The sequence below is a fragment of the Myotis myotis genome, unplaced genomic scaffold, assembly GCF_014108235.1.
Source record: "Myotis myotis isolate mMyoMyo1 unplaced genomic scaffold, mMyoMyo1.p scaffold_m19_p_7, whole genome shotgun sequence".
Lineage (NCBI taxonomy): Eukaryota > Metazoa > Chordata > Mammalia > Chiroptera > Vespertilionidae > Myotis > Myotis myotis.
Window position 1 is genome coordinate 46799382 of NW_023416379.1, and position 26362 is coordinate 46825743.

The window sequence follows — 26362 nt, forward strand, 5'->3', positions numbered from 1 at the left end:
AAGTCCTCTAGGAAATCTGCGAAACTTCCAGGCAAAAAAGACACAATAACTTACAATTTCAAAATAATTTGACCTGCACTAGACTTCACAGAAATGACATTTAAAAACATGACAACTGTGGGACATGTAAAAAAAAACTCAGGAAACCTTCCTCCTTAGGAGGACAGAGCCAGAGTCTGTGATCCAGAAAAGAGCCTTCATCTGAGCAAGCTGACACCCTGGTCCCAGACTTTTATTCTCTAGAACTGAATGAATTAATATGACAACAGAACAAGCCTCATCTTAGAAGCAACATAGGTCCCACCTTTTACTCTGGGAATCATATGGACAACGATGAGATACTTTCTTAATAAAAAGCTCTGGACTAAGAAAAAGTGACCAAACCAAAAGGAAACAAAAATGTCCTAAACCAACAAAGAAGCAAGTTAAAAATGACTCTTTGCACTGACTATCTGACATGCAGTGGCTTTAGGGACCAATATGGATGTGGATTAGCCAAGAAAGAAAAACAGAAAAATCATTTGAAAGCTTCAGAAGGAATAGGAAAGTGTCTGTTTTGCCTGCCTGGGAATTCATGGTATCACAGAATGCTAACAGTAAGCTAAGGCTCATATAGGCCCATTCTTAGGAGTGCTCCAGACTGCTGAAAACAGATATTTTTTTTCCTTTTTTCTATCATATACAAGGATTTAAGACATTCACAGTGTGACAATACTAATTTATACAGTATATCAGTTTATTTTTAAAAAAATCATGTTTGTATATTTGTGTGTACACTAACATTCTTGCAAAAAGAACTATTTAATTCTCCCTACCTCCTGTCCCTATCCTATCCCTGGAATGAGGGCAGGGAAATACTGAATGGGATTTGACGTTTTCTCACTAATAAAGGGACATTTTCTGCAACCAGACTAGTGTTTAATGGATTAATGCTCTAAGCAAATTATCCAAAGGGGTGAGGCAGTTCAGGGTTATTAAGTTATTTCAAATGTCTGGGTTGCTGTTTTGTGAAGGCAATAGGGTGCTGCTTTTCAGGGACTCAGGATAAGAAGCAATTGGAGAAGCCTGGGAGAGGCTTAGGAATTTTGGGAAATTCACATATCCCAAATTATGTGGGAACTCTAACAATGAAAATGAACTAATTTAATCAAGGACATACTGTGTCCCAGGAAATATTCTAAACAGGTAGCTAATACTGGATGTATCTGTATGAGTGTTTTCCTAAAAACCCAACCCTCATTATCCAGTAGATTTCAATTAGACTTCAATTCAATTTCCCAGAAGAGAAGGAAAGCTAATTATTCCTTGAGTGATATTGCTTATGTGCCAGAAAGCAGAATGGGTGTGAGGTTAAGTAAACTGTTCAAATAACAGTCAGAATATATAAAGGTGAGAGTCAAATGTAGATTTATTTGATGCCACAGCCCATGTTGTTTTCTGCCACATGATTATGTAAGGAAGTGTGTGTTTAAAAAGTTAGAAAAAGAAAATGAAGGAATAACTGAAATAATTTACTCTTCTTTTAGGGAAACAGACCTACATATATTTTACTGGTATGTGTACTCATATTCCCAAAAGTGCCATGAGTAGGTAGGGGACACCTGTGCAATATGATAGAGTTTTGGGCCTGTACACATTATATTTCAGCTGCCATGAATATGTGTATATGTATATATGTTGCCACCTTTAAGCATCACATACAAAATGCTGCAAAAATTTTCTGTAAAATTAAAACAAATGCAAAAAAAAAGACTCAAAAAAGTTGAGATATTGTCAACAACCTTATGCCTATTGTGAATATTTGAAGTGGACAAATACCTAGAAAAAAACCTTACTAAAATGCATCAAATGTTCAATGGTAAATTAGGCACATTGTTTTATCATATAGTCATATATTGGAAAATTCTGTTGAACTCTGGTTGCCCCCATTAACTTGGCTGTAGCTCAGAAACATGTTGAGGAAAAGAAGCAAGTTACCAAAGAATAGAAACAGACCACTTAATAGACACTTCTCCAAAGAGGACATAACAGATGGCCAGTAGACATATGAAAAGATGTTCAATATCACTAATTATCAGAGAAATGCAAAATAAAACCACATGAAATATCACCTGACACCTATCATAATGGCTATAATCAATAAATCAACAAACAACAAGTGTTGGTGAGAATGTGGAGAAAAGGGAACCCTTGTGCACTGTTGGTGGTAATGCAGATTGGTGGGAAGCAGTGTGGAGTTACCTCAGAAAATTAAAAATGGAACTGCCTTTAGACCCAGCTGTTCCACTTCAGGGAATATATCCAAAGAAACCTGAAACACTAATTTGAAAGAATATATGCACTTCTGTGTTTATTGCAGCGTTATTTACAATAGCCAAGATTTGGAAACAGCCCAAGTGCCCATGAATAGATGAGTGGATAAAAAAGCTGTGGCATATTTATACAATGGAATACTATTCAACTATTAAAAAGAAGGAAGTCTTACCCTTTGATACAGCATGATGGACCTGGAGAGTATTATGCCAAATGAAATAAGCCAGTCAGAGAAAGACAAATACCATACGATTTGACCTACATGTAGAATCTAATGAACAAAATAAACTAACAAACTAAATAGAAACAGACTCAGGTACAGAGAATAGATTGACAGCTGTTGGAAGGAAACAAAGGTGAGGGGATTAAGCAAAAAAACAACAAACTCAACACAGACAACAGAATGGTGATTACCAGAGGTAGAAGAGAGTAAAGGGGGGATAAATGATGGAAGGAGACTTGATTTGGGGTGGTAAACACACAATATAATATACAGATGATGTATTATAGAATTGCACACCTGAAATCTAGATAACTTTATTAACCAATGTCACTCCAAAGAATTCCATTTAAAAATAATAAAAACATGCATTAAAAACACACAAAACAGGGAATGCCAAAAATAACGTGATTTGGGCTTATATACCTACTAGAGGCCCAATGCATGAAAATTCGTGCAAGAGTAGGCCTTTCCCCCTACTGCTGGCACCAGCTTTTCGCCGGCACCAGAGTTCCTCCAGCACCCAGGACCCGGGCTTTGCTCTAGCCCCAGCTTCATCTGGGAGGACATCCGGAATGACGCCCAGAAGGACATCCAGTCTAATTAGCATATAACACTTTTATAATTATAGACTAGAGGCCTGGTGCACAAATTTTTGTGCACTCGGGAGGGTCTCTCAGCCAGGCCTGTGCCTTCTCACAGTCTGGGACCCCTCGGGGGATGACCACCTGCTGGCTTAGGCCCGCTCCCTAGGGGGATGTCCACTTGCCAGTGGGGAGCAGGCCTAAGCTGCAGTCGGACATCCTTAGCGCTGCTGAGGAGGCTGGAGAGGCTTCCACCACCACCAATGTACTGGCAGCTGTCAGCCTGGCTTGTGGCTGAGCAGAGCTCCCCCTGTGGGAGCACACTGACCACCAAGGGGCAGCTCCTGCATTGAGCATCTGCTCCCTGGTGGTCAGTGTGTCATAGTGACCAGTGATTCCCAGTCTCTCTGCTGTTAGGGTCAATTTGCATGTTATCCTTTTATTATATAGGATAGAGCAGGGGTCCTCAAACTACGGCCCGCGGGCCACATGGAAATACAAATATTGTATTTGTTCCTGTTTTGTTTTTTTAATTCAAAATAAGATATGTTCAGTGTGCATAGGAATTTGTTCATAGTTTTTTTTTAAACTATTGTCCGGCCTTCCAACGGTCTGAGGGACAGTGAACTGGCCCCCTGTTTAAAAAGTTTGAGGACCCCTCGATAGAGTCCTGGTGCATGGGGGGCGGCCGGCTGGTTTGCCCTGAAAGGTGTCCCGGATCAGGGTGGGGGTCCCATTGGGGTGCCTGGGTGAGTGGCTGATGGCTGTTTGCAGGCTGGCCAAGCCCCCCAGCAGGGACCCTTACCCCATGAGGGTGTGGCCAGCCTTGGTGAGGGGCTGATGGCTGTTTGCAGGCTGGCCACAGCCCCCAACCACCCAAGCTCCCAGTGGAGGCTGGCTGGAAGCAGGTATCTGGTATTTATTTAGCTTCTATAATTGAAACTTTGTTGCCTTTTGTGGATGCCACAGCAGGCGGGGAGCTTGGCTTCCTCCATCGCCGGAGCAACCAAGCCTCCTGCTTGCTCCAGCTCCATGGCTGCCGGCCACCATCTTGGTTGGGTTAATTTGCATATAGTTGCTCTGATTGGCTGGTGGGCATGGCTTGGGCGCAGTGAAGGTATGGTCAATTAGCGTCTTTCTCTTTTTATTAGTGTAGATGTGGCAAAACTTACAAAAACAGGGAAATGATTTATTATAAAAGTCAGGATAGTGGTTACCCAGGATGGGAAAAGAAAAATACTATTTATGTTCTGATTCTTAACATGGGTATTTTTTTTATTATTCTTTGAGTGTTATATATTTTATATTCTCTTTTGCACGTATAGTTGATTATAAAAATGGAGGGACACACCCAAGTCAAAGGTTATTGGATCAATATTTTAACTGAGTCATATTACCTCTGTTTCTATAGCCGTTTTGGAACTGGTTGAATAAACTACTTAAAACACTTTTTGAAACGTCAAGTGAGCAAAGAAAACCTGTGCCTGCTATCCAGTCCAGGGACCCACTGGGTTTTAGTTGGTGGATTATTACTCATGTAGCATCACTTTACCAATTTGATCGCCATGGAGCACCAGATGAAATGGTAAGATTTTTTTTTTTTTTAATTTTCTTGTATGATCACTTAATACATATTTTTGGTAGACAAATTAGAAAGTAAGTGAACAGAAACAACAGCAAAACCAGGTCATTAGCCTGTAGAGATAAATTCAGTTTCTGAATCTAGAAACTGTAGACCTTTCTGTAAACATCTTGAAAAAGCATAATCTTTATGTTTTTATTGTTTAAGAAAGCAATTTGTAGAAGAGTTGGGATCGAGTTCTGGTTCTGCTACCAAGTGGTTATGTGACCTTCAGTAAATTATTTAAAACTTTCTGGGCCTTTGTTTCCTCATCCAGAGATCATGGGAATAGATTTTTGAAAGATTCCCTCTATTTCTAAAATCTTTAAGATTACCAGAAGGAAAGCATATTTCTCCAGACCTACCTGTGAGGTTTTTTAAATTCAGATTTCTGGACCTCAAATCTGGAGGTCCTGACATGTTTCTTGTTGGACTTGACAGATTTTCTTCTTTTTGGAATATCGAACAGAGTCAGCTGAGAAATCTTCATGGAACCTGAGGGGCAATTAGTGTTGACATTGTGTAAGAGAAATGGAAAGGGCCTCAAGAAGTTCTATAGTTGATCCCCCTAGTAAACAGCTTGTTAAGGCGATCTCAAGATAGAGTCAGAAAGTGCTCTGAGAAGTTCAACACAGCTTGGTATCAATGCATTTAAGAATTCTACCATAAATTGAACAAGGTCAATAGAATGAACTTCTCAGAGAAGGATTGTATGTCCTTTGTTTCTGTACCTGAGTCTTTACCATGTTGATACACAGTAAATACTCAATATATGTTAACAATTACCATTACTATAGTATCACTTTATATTTTTGTGGAGTAATAATGTTTCACATCTTTTAATTATTAGAATATTAGAACAACATTAAAGAACTCAAAAATTTACGTATAATCCTAAGCTCTTTACTTAGCTTTTTCATTTCAATATGGACTGCAAAATCATTTGGTGTGGCCCTGCCAAGGCATTAGGGGTAAGTTAATTAAATGTTTGACCAAATATAGCAGGCTAATTTTTAAGTTGATAATTTTGTATGGTCCGAGAATGATGTTATAAATATCTAAATGACTATTGGCAGAAAAGTGGTTCCCCATCTCTGCACTAAAGAGTTATCTAGTGTGAGAGGATGATTTGAAGTAATAATGGTTAGTCATATGTTCTGCAGCAAAGAAATACCTCTGGTCTTGTGTTAAACATAGAGTTGCTTTCATTTTTAAATGTGGACTGCTGTGCCCTGAAGATGAATGTGAAATCCTTTACATTTTAAATAGGTTTCGGTATACTTAATTTTTTTTAAAAGTTACTGTAGATGGACTTCCGTTATGTGGATTTAAATCACAAAACTTGCCAAGTGCTTAATATAGGCCTATACGGAAATTTGGTATCTCACTTCTCGTACTAGAGGCTTTCAGTTTTCTTGTATTTCTGTTTCATACTTTTCTTTCAAACTAGATGAGAGTATGCTATCCTTTTACAATTCTATCATCTGTTTTAAACGGAAATATAATTTACAGAGAAAAATTACCTTTGAGCATTGTAAGCTTCAGTTTGACAGAGCTATCCCTTGCCCATAACTTAGTATAGTCGGTCAGTCCAGCTGATGCTTGTCTCTGAAACATCTTAAATGATGAGCAGATAAAAGGTGTGAAATGTAACTTTAAAGTGAGAGTTATACCAGGTTTCCTAGTTCACTGGAAGAGGAGGGTGGGGGCTCTTTTAGATTTCTGGTTCATGGACATATCATCTCTGCCGAAGCTCAGGTTGGTGTTTAGGTTTTTTTTATGTTTGTTTGTTTTTGTTTTTGTTGTTATTGTTGTTGTTTTAAATCTTTATTGTTCAGATTATTACAGTTGTTCCTCTTTTTTCCCCCCATAGCTCCCCTCCACCCGGTTCCCACCCTACCCTCTGCCCTTACCCCCCAACCCCCACTGTCCTCATCCATAGGTGTACGATTTTTGTCTAGTCTCTTCCCACACCCCCACACCCCTTTCCCCCTGAGAATTGTCAGTCCACTCCCTTTCTATGTCCCTGATTCTATTATATTCACCAGTTTATTCTGTTCATCAGATTTTTTATTCACTTGATTTTTAGCTTCACTTGTTGATATATATGTATTTGTTGTTCATAATTTGTATCTTTACCTTTTTCTTCTTCTTCCTCTTCTTAAAGGATGCCTTTCAGCATTTCATATAATACTGGTTTGGTGGTGATGAACTCCTTTAGCTTTTCCTTATCTGTGAAGCTCTTTACCTGACCTTTAATTCTGAATGATAGCTTTGCTGGGTAAAGTAATCTTGGTTGTAGGTTCTTGGCATTCATCACTTTGAATATTTCTTGCCACTCCCTTCTGGCCTGCATAGTTTCTGTTGAGAAATCAGCTGACAATTGTATGGGTACTCCCTTGTAGGTAACTAACTGTTTTTCTCTTGCTGCTTTTAAGATTCTCTCTTTGTCTTTTGCTCTTGGCATTTTAATTATGAGGTGTCTTGGTGTGGTACTCTTTGGATTCTTCTTGTTTGGGGTTCTCTGTGCTTCCTGGACTTGTAAGTCTATTTCTTTCACCAGGTAGGGGAAGTTTTCTGTCATTATTTCTTCAAATAGGTTTTCAATATCTTGCTCTCTCTCTTCTTCTGGCATTCCCATAATTCGGATGTTGGTACGCTTGAAGTTGTCCCAGAGGCTCCTTACATTGTCTTCGTATTTTTGGATTCTTTTTTCATTTTGCTTTTCCGGTTGGGTGTTTTCTCTTCTTACTTCAAATCTTTGACTTGATTCTTGCAATCCTCTAGTCAGGTGTTGGATCTCTGTATAATATTCTTTATTTCAGTCAGTGTATGCTGAATTTCTAGTTGGTCCTTTTTCATATACTCGAGGGTCTCATTAGACTTATTGAGGGTCTTACTAAATTTATCAGCGGTTTCTAGAAAATTCCTTAAAAACCTTATAACCGTGGTTTTGAACTCTATATTTAATAGTTTGCTTTCCCCCATTTCTGTCATTTGTGAGCTGTTTCTTTGTCTCCGCATTTTTTATGCTTCCCTGTGTTGATAGAGTGGCTTTCTGTGCTAGGTGTCCTATAGGGGCCAGTGGCTCAGCCTCCCCAAGGTGGACACTCTTAGTGCACCCCTTTGTGGGCTGTGTGCACGGTCTTGTTGTAGTTAAGCCTTGATTGTAGTTGATATCAGTGTGAGGAATTGACCTCCAGACCAATTGGCTGTGAGAATCAGCTGTGTCTATGGTGGGAGAACTTCTGTGCTGGAGACACTCTTATGGGGCAAGACTTACTTCAGTGGGGCTTTGGTGCTCACTGAGTCGGCCCCTGAGTGTGTCCCTTTTGGATCTGAGGAGTTTTAATCTGCATGGTCCCACTCTGGTCACTGGGTACATTGGCACTTGGATCTCTAAGGAGGTGCTAATTTAGCCTCTGCCTGAGGCTACCCAGCAGGAGCTACAGAGAGATCTGCAGATTCCTCCTCATTGTTTTGGATTTGGAGGTGCCCAGATGAGGCCCAGCTGTGAAGCAATGCAAGCTGCTGTGAGGCCTTGGGCCTTCTTTTGGATGTTCTGGGTCTCTCTGACCCAGCTGCAGTTTGTTAGGTAATTTTCAGATTGCAAAGGGCCAGGCCATTCATATGCAAAAGCCTCTGCCCACAGGTTGGGTGGGGCGGGGTCTCAAGGAATCAACAGGACGGAGCAAACATCTATGGCTGATCCTCAGTCCTACCCTAAAAGGTCCCAGGTCTCAGTGTCCCCGTAATCGCTGTAAGCATCTCTGGGAGAAAGCCACCCTCGAGTTCCACCTGATGCCACACAGTCCACTTTCTCTCTCTATGAGTCTGGGTCCCCAGAGACTCGCCCGGAACTGGAGTCAGGGCAGTCGGGAGCTTGTGTCTCCCTCCCGATTGAAAAAGACAACCGCGTCATCAGTTTCCAGCCCTTTCCTCGCGCACCTCCGTACCTCTGCACTTTACTTCTGCACCTCCTCTGAGTCTCAGTGTGCTTTTCTCTTTCCTTCTAGTTGTAGAATTCCCACTCAGCCAGTATTCCTGTGGTTCTGGATGATGTCCGTTTTGTCTTTTAATTGTATTTTTGAAGTGGTTGTGCGAGGCAGCAATTTCATGTGTTTACCTATGCCGCCATCTTGGTTTCTCCCGGTGTTTACTTTGATAGTGGGCTAAGAAATGTAAAACACAGTCCCAAATCCATGACTCCCTACTTTTGTTTTTTCCTCAGTGGAGTTAGTATACAGAAAGAAAAAAAAAAAATGCTGTCACTGTTGAAAGAAATACCAGTATTTTGAGACATTCTCTTACTCAGATTCGATTTTGGCATGATACAGTCACCATTCTTTCCTCTGAGTTATGGCTTATTTTTTTAGCATAACCACAATATTGATCCGTAGAGTTGAAATTCTTTGGTCAACAATTACACTCCTTTATAATTCATGTGATTCAAATGCCTTGATAGAACAGAATAATTGAAATATACTCATTCACACTCAAATTATGAAGCAAAAACATCAACCCTATCATGTTCTTGCCTATTTGGGACTAGTGGTACTGTTTTCTTAGTACAGAATGATAGAAAAGTAAATTGCTCAGAGCTGAGGGAAGGCTTGTTAGGAAAAGAAAATCAGTTGCTGATAACTTGGTATAATGGAAGGAACACTGGCTCCGGGGCCAGACCAACTTGGATTTGACTCGTACATATATGATCTTTCTGAGATTTAATTGTGTTATCTTTGAAATCGGTAAGATTTTTCTGAGAAAGTAATAATGTAAAGACTCTAACAACATATATGTGTAGTATTGAAAGAACAAAAGGGTCTCCTTTTTGAGAAACTTTTAGGGTCAACTACTAAGCTTTAGGGGACAGTCCTCAAGCCTGATCTCGTTCCTGACACCAACTGCAAGCTCAGGAATTCCCAAAACTACATCATTTACTTGGACTTACAGAACTTACTGAATGCTATTATACTCACAGCTATAGTTTGTTACAGAGAAAGGATTGAAATTAAAATTAGCCAAGGGTACATAATGCAGAGATCAAGGAAATACCAAATGTGGAGTTTCTGTTTTCCTCTCCCCCTGGAATCAAGACATGCTAGTCTCCTGGCATCAGTGTTGCAGTGTACACACTGAGTGTCAGTGGACTTAGTATCCTGTGAGAGGTCTGCAGGCTTTTCTTTTGGAAACATTTTGTCTCTTTCCGGTTCTAGCCATTGTGAAATATTTTGGCTCTGTGAAACTTCTTTTTGGCTTTCTTCCTTACTTTGGGGAGTTTTTTAGATAGTTGATGTTTCTAGTAAATGACCATCTCCTAAATAAGAGATAGTACTATGTAAATTTTTTCTTTATTTTATGTGTAAATTTTTTAGTTACTTGTTTACTGGAGTAGACTGTTTTGAGGTTGTTATGCAGAAAATGAAGGAAAAAGTCCCTGGTGAGTAAAGTACCAGAAGGAAGGAACAACAATCAGGGAATAAAAACTCCAAAAACAATTAAATAAATAAAAGCTTTTTTTTTTTTTTGTCTGTTAGATTACATCTGACAGCAAAAATTAAGTATTTGTTAAAACATGTATAATTTTATAAATGAAATGACTTACAAGGACTATATTGGATTGGGATAGTTGTAAATTTTTCTACTGAGTCTCAACCAACTGTGCCCAAGTAATTTTAGACATTCAGGAAGTTGTAGTGAGGTCTTATGTTGGATAGAATGTTTGTACTTCACGCTTAACTTGCTATATCATAATTTTAATTTATAATTATGAGCAGTAATTTTGATACAATAATATTTTCTCCCTTCCTAGAGACAAATGGAATCAAATTGGAATTTTGTAGAAGAACTGCTGAAAAGGTCCATCAATGTTCAGGTATGCACTCACTTAAAGTGAGACAATTTGTGGGCTTTGCCAAATTTTTCTGTTACAGAATTTATTTGTAAGAACCAAGCAATCTTAACTTATTTATGATTTAAATAACATACTTAGTTTATTTACTAATAACCTGTGATAGAAATCATAAATCTTTATCAATGAAATGTCAACATATAATAGTTCCTATTAGTGACTATCCTTTGAAGGTTTTTTAGCTTTTTCACTGAGTTGCCAGTTAAAGGACAAAGATAATTATCCTGGTTGGTGACTTTGACAAAATGTATTAAAAAAAAAGTAGTAGATGCTTCAGAACTCTAAGCCGTTCCTCGACTGTATAATACCAAGTCTAGGAGACATGATGAGGGAGATAGTCAGTGACATTGGAAATTCAGCTCTGTTCTCATCACAGCAGGAAGGGGACTTGCCTTGCTGAGCAATTTGTCTTACAGGCCTGAATCATACTCTAGCTGATAAGGTCCTAGTTTTTGAGCCTTCATTTCATACCTTATCATTTTTCTTTCTGCAGAGCTGTTAATGTAGTGCTTCATGGCCCACAGGTTAGATTTGACCTCCTTTTAAAATAGTTTTAAATGTGCTGTTCATCACATCTTTAAACATATTGTATTGTAGTTCTATACAGTTTTGTCACATAATTTATGTAAGAGTTTAAGGAAAATTTTTAGTAAATAATTTTTTAAATTTGGGAAATACTTTTCTGTGAAAAATAAAGATTGTTTAAACTTGAAGAAGAATAAAAAGGAAATGTGGTAGTAAAAGATTGCTATATACATAGCACTCACACAACACACAGACATATGCACACACATTTATTTTATAGCCATATCTTTGAGAATCATTTTAATAGCTTGACATTTTCTTTTCCCTGTTATCTCTTAACTCTTAATATTTTTAGGTGAAACATGTTAAGTGCATTTAGTTATAAATTTTCTAAGTATGAGCTAAGATTTCTAGTTTAGAAATCCAAAGACCTTTACATACTGCAGTTGTATCAGAAACAAAAGAGCTATTATCCCAATTATTGTAAAAGTTCTTGTTTATATTTATTTTTTCTATGTCATTTTAATTGGCTTTATTCGTTGTTGTTTTTAAGAATATACTGACTTAGTAACTCAAAGTTTTTTGTGTGTATTTTTTACTTCAAGAATATAGGGAATCACTGAAAATGGTCATTGCTATTTACAAAAGCTGTTAATCTGATCTTAATGCCTTATAATAGCTTAGGAACCTCATAAGCTTACTTTCAGCTCTGACAGCATTCCTTAAAAGGCTGTATAGGTTCATATGGATAAAGATCGATATACCTATACTCTTCAGGGACAGCAGGAGAATTTATCATCATTTCTTTTCCAAAGAAAAGTTCTTTCTCCTGCTGCACTTCCTAAAAGTTAAAACATATGTACTCTGCCAATCCTCTGGTTTTTAAACGAGCAATTCTTGGCCTGGTCAAGGTGGCTCAGTGATTGAGCATTGACCTATGAACCAGGTCACGGTTCCATTCCAGGTCAGGGCACATGCTGGGGTTGCAGGCTCAATCCCCAGTAGGGGTGTGGAGGAGGCAGCCGATCAAAGATTCTCTCTCATCATTTATGTTTCTCTCTCCCTCTCGCTTCCTCTCTGAAATCAATTTTAAAAAAATTTTTTTAAAGAGCAATTCTTATATTCTTATAAAGAATTTGACCTAGCCTGACTGATGTGGCTCAATGGTTGAGCATCAACCCATAAACCAAGTGGTAAGGGATTTGATTCCCTGTCAGGGTACATGCCCAGGCTGCAGGTTTGATCCCCAGTAGGGGGCATGCAGGAGGCAGTCGATCGATGTTTCTCTCTCATCAATGTTTCTCTCCCTCTCCCTTCCTCTCTCTCTAAAAATCAATAAAAACATTTTTAAAAAAGAATTTGACCTAGTACTTAAGTATGATCTTAGGATTTGTATACATCTTAATTATTAAATCATTTTTGTTACCTCTTTCTGGTTTGGGTTTCTTTTCCAATCTCTGAGTTTCCTACACCATTCAATCATGAAAGAGCTATTGTAATCTATAATAATAAAAGGGTAATATGCTAATTAGATCAGACGTCCTTCTGGCCATCCTTCCGGCTGGAGCTGGGGCCAGAGAGAAGCTGCCCAGGTCCCGGCTGCCTGCTGGCCGCCAGAGGGAAGCACAGGTCCCAGGTGCTGGAGCAAAGCTGGTGCCTGCAGCCAGGGGAAGGAAGGCCTACTCTTACGCAAATTTTCGTTCATCGGACCTCTAGTTTTTCAGTAATTGAGTTAAAAGTCAAATTGAGTTATATAATTTTCATTAAGCTGAATATATTAATAGTCTCTAAAGCATTTTTAGGCATATACCTTGCTGACTTAGACTTTCTGGTCTGAAGATAAAAGTAGGTATGATTCGGTGATATGTATTCATATTCTTTTTAAAAGCAGGTTACTTAATGCAATATCATGTAATGATAATATGTTGCTATAGTCCATTTACTTCTTCACAATTTAAGTTTATTTTTTAGGATGGTATACTAGAAGAGCAATTACGAATGTATCTGCACTGTTGTTTGACACTTTGTGATTTCTGGGAGCCAAACATTACAATTGTCACCATTCTATGGGAATATTATAGTAAGAACCTGGTGAGTAAACTATGAATTTGTACCAGGAATTTGAAGAATTTTTTCATGTTATTTGAGGAATATTTTTATGGCTTAATTGTGAATAGTTATAGATTTTTCTTAAAACGTTTATTTTTCAAAGTAGATTAGAATAGCTCAAGAATAACTTTATCTTTCACAAACATTATTTAGAGCATTGTCCTAAGGGAACAGAGCATTTGGTGTCTCTTCTCTTAAGAGTGACAGTAAGCAAAGTAGCTGAAATTATACCAGAAAGATGTTTTTTTTTAAATCCTTATTTATAAGTATTTTTTAATGACTGGATTGCTTGCAACACATTGAACAATTAACGCTGTCCTGACTAAGATGCAATCTTGACATTTGAGTAACCTATACGCTATTTGGACAGCTATATTGTGGACAAAATTGATAATACCGTGGAACTCCAGAAAAGGGAATATCTGATCCAGCGTATGGACTTGTGGAAGACTTTATGAAGTCATAATTTTAAACTTGGCCTAGGGAATGAGTGGCATTTTCCAAATACGGAAGTAAAAGTGCATCCAGGCAAAAAGAAAATATGAACAAATGTATAGAGACATGAAAAAAAATACCTGTTTATACCAGGTTTAAGAGTTCTGAGTGCTGGGTCTGAGATGACTATGGAGAGAGACAGGAAATAAGGACATTAGAGAGACGGTAATCAGGGGCTAGAGTATGAAGATAACATCCAGTTGAATTGTGATTTATTTGGGAGATAGAGAGCAAGAATGTGGCATACTAAGAATGTGTTTGAGAGTTTTTCTGAAAAATGGTGTGAATAAATTGGGTGCAGATAAGTTAGTAGTCCAGTGTAGTAGTGTACACAAATAATGCAGTAAGAGACCTAAAATGCAGATAATTGATTTAGAAAGGAGAGGATAAATTTTGAAGATAAAAATTTGAAAGATAGACTTAGAGGATTTAGTTACCTGTAATGTGTGGAGAGAAGATTTGGAATGTTTGGTTTTCTGTTTAAATAAATAGTGAACCCCTCACTCAAGACAGAAAATGGAAATGGAATATTTAGAAGTAAATTAAAACTTTGGGTTGTACATAATGGAGCTTAATAAAAACGAGAAAAAAAATACCTTTCTCTGAAGCATGATGAATGATTGAATCTAGTTCTGAGGCAGAATTTGTAAAAGGTGAGTCTAGGTTAGTATTTTGTCAAAACTGAAAGGGAAAGGTATCAAAGTAAACTGGAGTCATGTCAAAAGCACACAGGAGCCAGCTTGAAGGTGCTCTCATTGCCCAACGCTGGGTAAATTTGGGCGTAAGAAAGAAATATGACTGCTATGGATTAAAACATCAAATATGTTTAAACCCTTAAGTTTATGATGCTTTAAAACATTCTGGAGAAGGAAAAAAAACCCTCATTCTGAAAACTGTAAATAAAGGAAAGTCCAATACATATATATATCCTATCTAATAAAAGACAAACATGCAAGTTGACCATACCTTCGCTATGCCCCAAGCCATGCCCCACCAGCCAATCAGTTACTGTATGCAAATTAACCCAACTAAGTTGATGGCCGGCAGTCACAGAGCTGGAGCAAGCAGGAGGCTTGGTTGCCCCGGCGATGGAGGGAGCCAAGCTTCCCTCCTGCCCTGGCCTCTGCTGAAGGAGTGGCTGGGGGCTTGGGTCGCTGGGAGCAGGGCGGGGACTAAGCAGTTGGGAGAGGGGCGCCGGGCCACTGGGAGCAGGAACAAAGCAGCCGGGAGAGGGGTGGGAATTATGCAGCTGGGAGAGGGGCGCCAGGCCGCTGGGAGCGGGACAGGAACTTCCCAGTGTGGGCATCAGGCAGCTGGGAGCGGGTCAGGAACTTCTGCGGCAGAAGTTCCTGCCCCGTAGCTGCTTGCTCTTTCACTTACTCGCTCATTCATTCACTCATTCACTCACTCATTATTCACTCACTCAGCAAACCCTCTCAGGTCCCTGGCACCAGGCCAGGCACTGAAGGTGAAGCAGGATAAGACAGAGCTATGTCCTCAAGATGTTAGTAATTCAGTAGGGCGAAGAAGGCACATGAACGAGGCAGCTGTATGCACAGATGCACCGTACTGGGTTCGGTGAGGGCTGTAACTAATGCCAACATTGTTCTCTTGATAAAATGGGGCCTTGGGAGCCAGGCAGCCCCAAGCCTGTAGGCCTATGCCTAAGCCTGGAGCGGCCGGGGTCCCTGAACATGACGGAGGGTGCAGGTCGGGCTGAGGGGTCTGGCCCCACCCCTTCCCCCCTCACCCCTGTGCATGAATTTCGTGCACTGGGCTACTAGTGTGTGTGTACACACACACACACACACACACACACATATTTTTAAATATATTTTTTTTGATTTCATAGAGGAAGGGAGAAGGATAGAGAGATAGAAACATCAATAATGAGAGAGAATCATTGATCGGCTGCCTCCTGCACACCCCCCACTGGGGATTGAACCATGCCCTTGAGTGGAATTGAACCCCAGGACCGGACCCTTCATTCCGCAGGCCGACACTGTATCCACTGAGCCAAACCAGCCAGAGCTAAACTATATTTTAAAGTAACCAAATTCCTGATGAGCTAATTCAGAAAGAGTGATAGAATTAATAAATCACTATTTTGTCCATCTGATGAAATAGAGCATCTGGGCATTGGCCATCAATGGCTGCTGAAACTGTTAATTAAAGGGCTGGTGGGGATCACTATAATGGACAGATCAGGCTCACAGTATGCTCAGTCTTAGCATCAACAAGAAAGTCAGAGCTTATGTACCTTTTTACTAACTGCAATAGGAAGTACCCACTATTACCAGTGAAAGATTCTTAAAAATTTCTATGTGATCTAATCAGTCTTCTAGATACAGCCACGGATTCACAGAATAGATAGGGGATAAAAAAAAATACATTAAATGACACTAGGGAGATACAAGTGGCTAAGTTTAGAATATAGGAAATTCTACACTGTAAATGATTGTATATAAAAATAAATTGTATGACCAAAGATTGGGAAACTTACACAATAAAAGTTTTACATCAACCAAATGCAATGTATGGATCCTGTTTGAATCCTCACTTGAACAAACCAACTGTTAAAGACATTTTGGGGGATAATCCAGGAATTTGAATATCCCTTCATATTCTGTGCTTTCATGGAATTTTTATTTTGGGGGAATATGTGGTAATGGCTGTGTAATTTTTGTGATTAAGATGAGTCAGACGTTTACTGAGCTAATTGGGATTTGCAGCTTTCCATTTTGATTTACTCAGAGACTTAATATTTGTTTTCTTTTTTGGCTTTTAGAATAGTTCTTTCAGTATTTCTTGGCTTCCTTTGAAAGGCCTTACAAATATTATTAAGTCACCCTTGTCTATGCTAGAAATGGTGAAGACCTGCTGTTGTGATAAACAAGATTACGACCTTTGTAAATCCAGAAGTAGTTACACCATCTTCCTTTGCATTTTGGCAAAAGTTGTTAAGAAAGCCATGAAGAACAATAGTCCTCATCCTTGGAAACAAGTCAAAGGAAGGTGTGTACCAGATTTTTCTTTATCATATTCACTTATATCTTTGGAGAAGTGTTACTGTTTGTATTTTTTAAGTTAACTTTTGCTTGGAGGTCTTTATAGTTCACACACTTAAAATGTATTTCTTAATGTAGGACAGCAAAATACAGAGCTCTTTGAGCCTGCCAATGTTTTATAGTAAGGAACAAGATAATAATATCTATAACTCGTGGAGGATTTTACTTTCTTATCTCATCAGTCCTAAAAATTGAAATTTCATATACTAAATGCAAGGATATTAGAGAACTGTTGTTTTTGTTTTTTCTTACCAGAATTAATTATAATGTTATTATATAAATTATTGCTTATTTTATTAAAAACACATTGCATACAGAAATAAAAACCATCTCCAAATCGTACATTGCAAGTAATAGATTCAGTCTCAAAATTCTGTGTTCTTTTGTGTCCCAAAGCCCTGCATTCTTGAATGAAAACTAACCAGAGCATAGTAGAACCAAATAACTAATGTTTTCTTTCGGGGAGTGTGCCCATTTTTACTTTCTGCTGTGGTAAAATAAACTTCGGGTCATATTTCATATACTCTTTTTTTAGAGTTTTGCTTGTTACATGGGTATGATTTTTGTCTTCCTGTGTTCTATTTCCTTTGCCTCTTCGCCCTTTTTTGGGCCCTCTTTGTGCACACACTTCCATCTACCACTTTCTCACCTTATAGGGTAGGAGTTCTCACAACAGAATGCTTCAAGGTATGGACTTCTCAAAAATCACTAAATGAAATTCCTACTTGATTTTCACAATGAATGATTCTTGCAAGGTTATAGTGATATAGTTTGGATTTTTAATTTAGGTTATACTTTTTTAATGGTAGCTTCCTTGTTAAACCAGTAGTAATTATATGGCTCCAACAATAATTTTTCCCTTTGTTGTGTTTGTTAGTTTGTTTTTGAACCTTAATTCATTTTATAGAATACACTAGAGGCCTGGTGCACAAAATTTGTGCACGGGTAGGGTCCCTAGTAGGCCTAGCCGGTGATCAGGGCCGATCTGTGGGGCAACCGGCAGGGTGATTGGGGGGACCCCACTCGCACCTGCCTTGGATGGCCTGGCACCACCTGCTCGCCAGCCCCGCCCCCCACCGCCGCCGCTGGTCGGGGCCTGCGGGCTGGGGGCAGCTCCTGCGTTGAGCATCTGCCCCCAGGTGGTCAGTGCACATCATAACAACCGGTCATTCCACTGTTCGGTCAATTTGCATACTAGGGTTTTATATAGATAGATAATTCTCATAACGTTATTGCTAAAAGGAATCATTGGAATCCATTCAATAACAACTTTTTTTTTTTATGAAACTAGAGGCCCAGTGCACCAGTGCATGATTCATGCACTGGTAGGGTCCAGCTGGCCTGCCCGAAGGGGGTCCATTGGGGGCAGGCCGGCTGGGGCGAGGGGCCATGGATGGTTTGCTGACCGGCCCTGCCCTCGATTGGGGTGAGAGGACCAGCCAGGGTGAGGAGCCATGGGCATTCCGGTCATTCCGCTGTTTGGTCAATATGCATATTACCATTTCATTATATAGGAATAGGATATTGTATACCAAGCACTATAGTTGGTGTGATGTAAATTTTAAAGTTAATTAAACAGATCTTTACTTTCAGGAATTTTATCATTTCTATTATTTACAAACTAGAAGTCCAGTGCATGAAATTCGTGCACTGGTAGGGTCCCTAGCGGCTGCTGGCTGCAGCTGGGTAATCCTTCCTTTCCCCTGGCTGGCCCTGCCTCCTGGTCAAACTCTCGGACAACTCCCAGTCGAGGGTATAACTTGCATGCTACACTTTTGTTATATAAGATAAACATTTAACCACTCTTGAACATAATCATTTCTATCTTTACTAATTATAGGAGCTATAAAACTTAACAGTTTGTAAGTAGGATTCAACATAAATGATTTTCATTTCTAATCCCTTAATTGTTGAAAGAAAAGCCTAGCAGCTGTTAAAATTATATTAAGTAGTATTGACAAGAGATTTTTAAATGGCTAGTCTTAGACATTTTATCAGGAACAATTTCTCTTTGTCAGTAGGTTAAAATAATTGTTCTAGCACTTTGTATTATCTTAAGGTATCCTATATAATAAAGAGCTAATATGCAAATGGTCGTCACACTGTAATGGCTTAGACACTCAACACTGGGGAGAGACACAGAACCTAGACACAGAACCTACACAGAACCTAGAGACAGAAGAACTTCGCTGGAGAGAACATGGCAAAAGATCCTGGACAGAAACTGGCCACAGAACCTAGAGACAGAACCTAGCGAGAGAACATGGCAAAAGATCCTGGACAGAACCTGGCTACAGAACTTGGTTGGAGAACCTAGACGGAACCTGGCTTAAGAAACCCGGCTACAGAACCTGGCAACCGAACCTGGCTGAAGAACCTAGTAAGAGAACATGGCTACAGAACCTACCTGGAGAACCTCGCTGGAGAACCTAGCAAGAGAACATGGACACAGAACCTGGCTGGATCCTAACCAGAACTTCGCTGGACATCCTGAACAGAACTTGGCTGGAGATCCTGGCTAGAGATCCTGGCTAGGCTACTGATCAACTGAACACTGTCTCCGTGTCATTCCTTCTTCGCCGACTCCGTCCACACCTTTGGGGACCCCTGGACCTACTGGGGTTGGACCCCAGCAAAAATATGTAACATAGCCTGGCTGATGTGGCTCAGGGGTTGAGTGTCGACCCATGAACCACATAGTGCATAGGCTGACACTCAACTACTGAACCACACCAGCTAGGTGGGGTTTTCATTTTTTATTAACATATTTTTCTAATTGTTTCTGGGCACTTCACGTTTCCTGTTAGAGATAAGGCTAGAATCTCAGGGGTGGGCAAACTTTTTGACTCGAGGGCCACAATGGGTTCTTAAACTGGACCGGAGGGCCGGAACAAAAGCATGGATGGAGTGTTTGTGTGAACTAATATAAATTCAAAGTAAACATCATTACATAAAAGGGTACGGTCTTTTTTTTCAATAGTTTTATTCATTTCAAACGGGCCGGATCCGGCCCACGGGCCGTAGTTTGCCCACAGCTGGGCTAGATGAATCCAATACCCACATCTGAACCATTTCAATATAATCTCTTAAGCATTATTTTGAGCTAATTTTTTATTGCGTTTAAGTACAACTAGATATTACGTATTAACCATTATTTCTTAATTGAAACAAAGACCCTATTTTAAAATCTCCTTCTCTGGGTTTTCTAATAAACTGTTTTTCTGTGGTAAAAACAAAAACAAAAACAAAAACAAAACAACAAAACAAAACAAAAACTCTGGGGAGAGAGGAATGGGGACCAGCCAGGCTGTGGCCCAGGAGAGGGACAAGCCTCATGCCCTCACAAGATGGCTGCCTATGACCAGGCCGACAGGGGGGGTTAGTGAGGGATGACCAAACGACTGAACAGGCTTCATGGGTCAAGCAGGCTGGCAGAGGGGGTAGTGAGGGGCGACCAAACGACTGAACAGTAGGCTGCATGGGGTGTCCAGGCTAGTGGGGGGGGGCCATGAGGGGCGACCAGGCCTGCAGGGGGGCAATTGGGGGTGACCAGGCCAGCAGGGGGGGGCAGTGAGGGGCAATCAGGCTGGCCGTTGGGGGGGGTGCTGTTAGGGGTGACCAGGTAGGCAGGCAGGTGAGCGATTAGGAGCCAGCGGTCCAGGATTGTGAGAGGGATATCCTACTGATGCTTTAGGCCTGATCCAGTCAGACATCCCCCGAGGGGTCCCGGATTGGAGAGGGTGCAGTCTGGGCTGAGAGGACCCCCTCCCCATGCACAAATTTTGTGCACTGGGCCTCTAGTTATATAAAATTGCCCTATTAAAGATTTTTGTAAAGCACATCAAATTGTACTTAAAAGATATATTTTTTCTTAGTTGTCAATAAAAATTTTAAAGGAAGGGTGATGGGGGACTAAGAGAAGTCATGTACTATATGTAAAGAATATTTCTACTCTACTTTGGAAACACCCCCAAACTCTTTGATTCACTTATAGATGATCTGCTACATCATTTAAAAATTTGCAGGTCGGGGTATTGTGTTCATTAGTTTTCTAGGTAAACAAAGTGACTTAGCAGCATTGTAATGAAATAGCCAAAAATTTATGCTAATGAGACTCATGACTATTGAGTGAAATGTTATTTTAAAAGATGGATTTTTGTGAATAAAAAGGTTTAATAAAACCAATTTTTATGTTTTACAGAATATATTCTAAATTCCATCAAAAAAGAATGGAAGAACTGACTGTAGTTGGTCTGCAGAACTTTTTCAACCTTTTTCTACTGTTAGCAGCTGTTGCAGAGGTAGAAGATGTTGCAATTCGTGTTTTAGACCTCCTGAATTTCCTCAAGCCTACCTTGAAAACCTCACCTCTCATTTGGAAGGGTCAGGCCGCCTTCCTCTTAATGTATACCCAGAAAAATGTGGACATTGGTGTTTTGGCTGAAAAATTTTCAGATGCTTTCCAGGCAAAAGCAAGGGAGTTCTTGGTATCTAAGAATGACGAAATGGGACAAAGACAGACTCTCTGGACACTTCTTTCCATCTATATTGATGGTGTTCAGGAAGTGTTTGAGACAAGCCAGTGTTTGCATCCCTCCCATGAAAAACTGCTTAATGATGGATTTAGTATGCTTCTGCCAGCTTGTCAAGAACCTGAACTTAGGACGGTACTTTACTTTCTACAAGCTGTTCTGGCAAGAATCAGGTATGTTTTCTAGTAATGTGCTTATTTATTAATTTGTTTAATATTGTCACCTGTGTTGATTCTATATGAAAGTTTTTCTTTTGACCTAATCACGAAGTCCAAATGTAGAGAGAGGATCTGGTTTTATTAGTACATTGGCATAAATCAGTAGTTTCCAAACTTCTTTCAACAGTAGTTCTTTAAGAGAAAGCTTATGTGCAAACACATTAAACTCAGAGCAGCTCTGGTACAGTCCCAGAGCTATGCCTTTTCACCCCTCCTTTCCTTCCTTTCTTTTGTAAAAGAGTATTATTACCTAGAGGTATGTTTCAGATATTCTAAGCAAGACCTGAGCTCAAATCTAAAGTGGCTTTTACTGAAATATATATAATTTATTGCCCATATGATTTTGGCCACACAGTACCATTAAAAAAAGTGAGTTTCTTTAAATATTTTGCTACAGAGTTATAGCATCAATTGCCTCAAATACTTCCAACTAAAACAATTTATTCTTTTTATTTTTTTTATTTTATTTTTTTTAATTAAATCTTTATTGTTCAGATTATTACATTTGTTCCTCTTTTTCCCCCCCCATAACTCCCCTCCTCCCAGTTCCCGCCCCACCCTCCGCCCTCACTCCCCACCCACTGTCCTCATCCATAGGTGCACGATTTTTGTCCAGTCTCTTCCCGCATCTCCCACACCCCTTTCCCCCCCAAGAATAGTCAGTCCATTCCCTTTCTATGTCCCTGATTCTATTATAATCACCAGTTCATTCTGTTCATCAGATTATTTATTCACTTGATTCTTAGATTCACTTATTGATAGATGCATATTTGTTGTTCATAGTTTGTATCTTTACCTTTTTCTTCCTCTTCCTCTTCTTAAAGGATACCTTTCAGCATTTCATATAATCCTGGTTTGGTGGTGATGAACTCCTTTAGCTTTTCCTTATCTGTGAAGCTCTTTATCTGACCTTCAATTCTGAATGATAGCTTTGCTGGATAAAGTAATCTTGGTTGTAGGTTCTTGCTATTCATCACTTTGAATATTTCTTGCCAGTCTCTTCTGGCCTGCAAAGTTTCTGTTGAGAAATCAGCTGACAGTCGTATGGGTATTCCCTTGTAGGTAACTGAGTTTCTTTCTCTTGCTGCTTTTAAGATTCTCTCTTTATCTTTTGCTCTTGGCATTTTAATTATGATGTGTCTTGGTGTGGTCCTCTTTGGATTCCTTTTGTTTGGGGTTCTCCGCGCTTCTTGGACCTGTAAGTCCATTTCTTTCACCAGGTGGGGGAAGTTTTCTGTCATTATTTCTTCAAATAGGTTTTCAATATCTTGCTCTCTCTCATCTTCTGGCACCCCTGTAATTCTGATGTTGGTACGCTTGAAGCTGTCCCAGAGGCTCCTTACACTATCCTCACATTTTTGGATTCTTTTTTCATTCCGCCCCTCCGGTTGGGTGTTTTTTGCTTCCTCGCATTTCAAATCATTGACTTGATTCTTGCGCTCCTCTGGTCTGCTGTCGGGAGTCTGTATAATATTCGTTATTTCAGTCCGTGTATGCTTAATTTCTAGTTGGTTCCCCAATATAACATCGAGGGTCTCATTAGTTTTCTTGTAGATCTCATTAAGTTTATCGGCGGCTTCTAAACAGTTCTTGAGAGACCTTAAAAGTGTGGTTCTGAACTCTATATCTTCCATTGACAATTTTGTCCTGTTTCTTTGTCTCCGCATTTTCTTATGCTTTCTTGGTGCACCCCCTAGTGGTTTATGTGCGCAGTCTTGTAGTTAAGCCTTGATTGTTGTAGCTAATACCAGGGAGGGTTTGACCTCCAGGCCAAGTGGCTGTGTCTAAAACAATTTATTCTGAGATTAAGATGGGATTGTTCTATTTTAATGCCAATCACCTATACAAAACTTAAGTTTTAAGATCCACTTAGATTATACAAATGTGCAAATGCACTCAGATCCGAACAATAATTAAGAGAACAGTGGTAATGAAATATATTTTTTTTAGGCCTTTTTCACATAACACTTTTATCTTCGAAGTAAATGTTCTTAACAGGTTAGATGCTACCACTCATTGTAGTTAGTCACTGTCTCTGAAAAGTTAGGTAAAAGTTATGTATAGAAATACTTTATTTTTTAAATTATGTCTGAAGTTAAGGAACAGACAGCTTTCTTCTTCCTGAGACCACATTACAAAAGTACCATTTGTTTTTCAAAGGTACTAACTTGACAAGATTTCCAAATTATGGAAATTTATTTATTGCCAGTTTTACTTATTGTTAATTTACTTAATGTTGGTCTGTGTGTTCATACTGATTAATCCATAGGTTTTCATTCCTTATTAGGTTTTGTTTTATGCAGCTTTACTGTTTCTCTGCACTTATCAGTATGTTCTAAAGGTTTATCCAGAGTTCTTGATCAGACAGTCATCCCCTTATCCCCTAGGGTCAGATATATTAAAGTGACAGTCTTAAAGCTCTCAAATTTTGGGGCAGATGAATGGAAAGTAAATGAATAACCAACTTTATTAGAAGAAGCTTTTACTAATTCTGGATCTTCTCTATGAACTGTTTGTTTTTAGTCTAGTAGAGTTTATTAAACATACTTTCCCAAATGTCAAATTAATTTTGTTTTTAAATAAATGGTAAGTAGTATTTCCCTGTGTTTCCTGGACAAAATTAGAAAATTTGTACCACTCTTTCTGGCACCATTATTGATTTATTTATATTTGTCTGAATATATAAAACAGGTAGGAAGAGGATTTACTGGCCTAAACCATCCTGGTGATGAGGAACTGCTGGGGTCCAACCCCAGCAGGTCCAGGGGTCCCCAAAGGTGTGGATGGAGTCAGCGAAGAGGGAAAGACTCAGAGGCAGCGTTCAGTTGATCAGCATGGTTGGGTTCTCCAGCCAGGTTCTGTTGATCAGCATAGAGAGGTTCTCCTGCCAGGTTCTATCCAGGATCTCCAGCCAAGTTCTGTCCAGGTTCTCTTGCCATGTTCTCTCGCTAGGTTCTCCAGCCAGGTTCTGTCGCCAGGTTCTGTCTAGGTTCTCCAACCAAGTTCTGTAGTCAGGTTCTGTCCAGGATCTTTTGCCATGTTCTCTCCCTAGGTTCTGTCTCTAGGTTCTGTGGCCAGGGTTCAGGTCCCTGTTCGGGCGCCAGATGCCGGGGTCCAACCCCAGCAGGTCCAGGGGTTCCCAAAGGCGTAGACGGAGTCGGCGAAGAAGGAAGGACACGAAGACAGTGTTCAGTTGATCAGCAGCCTAGCCAGGATCTCCAGCCAGGATCTCCAGCCAAGTTCTGGTCTGGATCTCCAGAGAGGTTCTGCTTAGGATCTCCAGCCAGGTTCTGTGTCCATGTTCTCTTGCTAGGTTCTCCAGCCAGGTTCTCCAGCCAGGTTCTGTAGCCATGTTCCCTCACTAGGTTCTCCAGCCAGGTTCTGTCACCAGGTTCTAGTCAGGTTCTCTTGCCATGTTCTATCCAGGTTCTATAGCTAGGTTCTGTCTCTAGGTTCTGTGGCCAGTTTCTGTCCAGGATCTTTTGCCATGTTCTCTCCAGTGAAGTTCTTCTGTCTCTAGGTTCTGTGTAGGTTCTGTCTCTCTTGGTTCTGTCTTCTAAGTTCTGTCTTCTTACATCTGTATTTATACCAGTTGATTCCAATCCTATCAATCTCTATTACAAAGGTTAGGGCGTTTCTTATCTCCATTCCTTGGAGTAAAGATTATGTAGCTTAAGCATGATTGTTCATAGTTAAAGTGATTAATTACCGGTCTGGCACTTAGTTAAGAGGTTTTATTCCCTCCCTAACTTCAGGGGAAAATCCCTACCTGGGGAAACAACCTTTCTCAGAGACCTTGGTTAAAACACATAGTGCCAAGAAGGTGAGCAAACATATTAAGAACAGTATGCCATATATGCTGGGTCCCTTGAAACAGCAAGGATGGACCGGCTCCCGGCAAGGAACTATAGCCCCCAAAAGCTATAGGGGCAAAGTAATAGAAAATGAAGTATGGGCATCTTTGGAAGAGGTAGTCATGGAAACCAAGTGTCAGAATCTGTATATTTTTCTGCTTTTTCTATTGAAGATGGATAAGTCCCTTTTAATCAATGATTGCATTCTTTTTTTTTTTTAATTTTTAAAGACAAACTTTATTTTCCTCATAATGGCCTTTTCTCAAGGATTTAGTAAGAGAAAGGAAAAATATTCTGGTATCTAAAGATAAATTAGAACAGTTCCATATTTTGGAGGAGAGGAAAGGAATGATTTAGAGCTATCTTTTTAATAACAGTAGTATATGAAAAGGGTTGCATTACTTCTTACATAGGTTTTTTAAAAAACACACACACAAAGATTCATATCTCACAAATACTGTTAGTTTAATTTTCTTAGAAATCTGGAGAAATCTTTTTGTTAAAATTTTCTTTAAATTGCAAATATATTGTTATTGGTAAAAGAAAAAAGTATGCGGTATAAGGTGACAACTAAAAGTTCCTTTTCCCACCTTTACTCCTATATTTTCAGCTAGAGGTGAATTTGTCTCAAAGGAGACGTTTGGCAATGTTTGAAGGTTTTGATTGTCACCTGGAGGCTGGGGGTTTGCTACTAGTATCGCCTAGTACCTAATGGGTAGAGGTCAGGGATACTGCTAAACATCCCACAATGCATAGGACAGAATACACAACCAGCCACAGTGGTACTGAGGTTGAAAACATTGATCTACTTCTACTCCACAAAAGTAAAAATGGTTTCTTACAGAACCTTCCAGATTTTTTCTCATTTATAGGCTTAAAACACAAAATGGATAATCTTTGTTCTTCAACCTC

General features: G+C 39.6%; 1 protein-coding gene across 9 annotated transcripts in view; it reads left to right on the forward strand.

The window, feature by feature from the left end:
• Positions 1-26362, forward strand: part of MMS22L (MMS22 like, DNA repair protein) — a 118814-nt gene that overhangs the window by 20899 nt on the left and 71553 nt on the right. For all 9 annotated transcript variants that reach the window (XM_036317409.1, XM_036317406.1, XM_036317410.1 and 6 more), the window contains 5 exons: positions 4529-4702; positions 10551-10613; positions 13146-13265; positions 16567-16793; positions 21048-21551. In XM_036317409.1, coding sequence (XP_036173302.1) covers positions 4529-4702; positions 10551-10613; positions 13146-13265; positions 16567-16793; positions 21048-21551 — 1088 coding nt within the window. The remainder of the gene's footprint in view (positions 1-4528; positions 4703-10550; positions 10614-13145; positions 13266-16566; positions 16794-21047; positions 21552-26362) is intronic.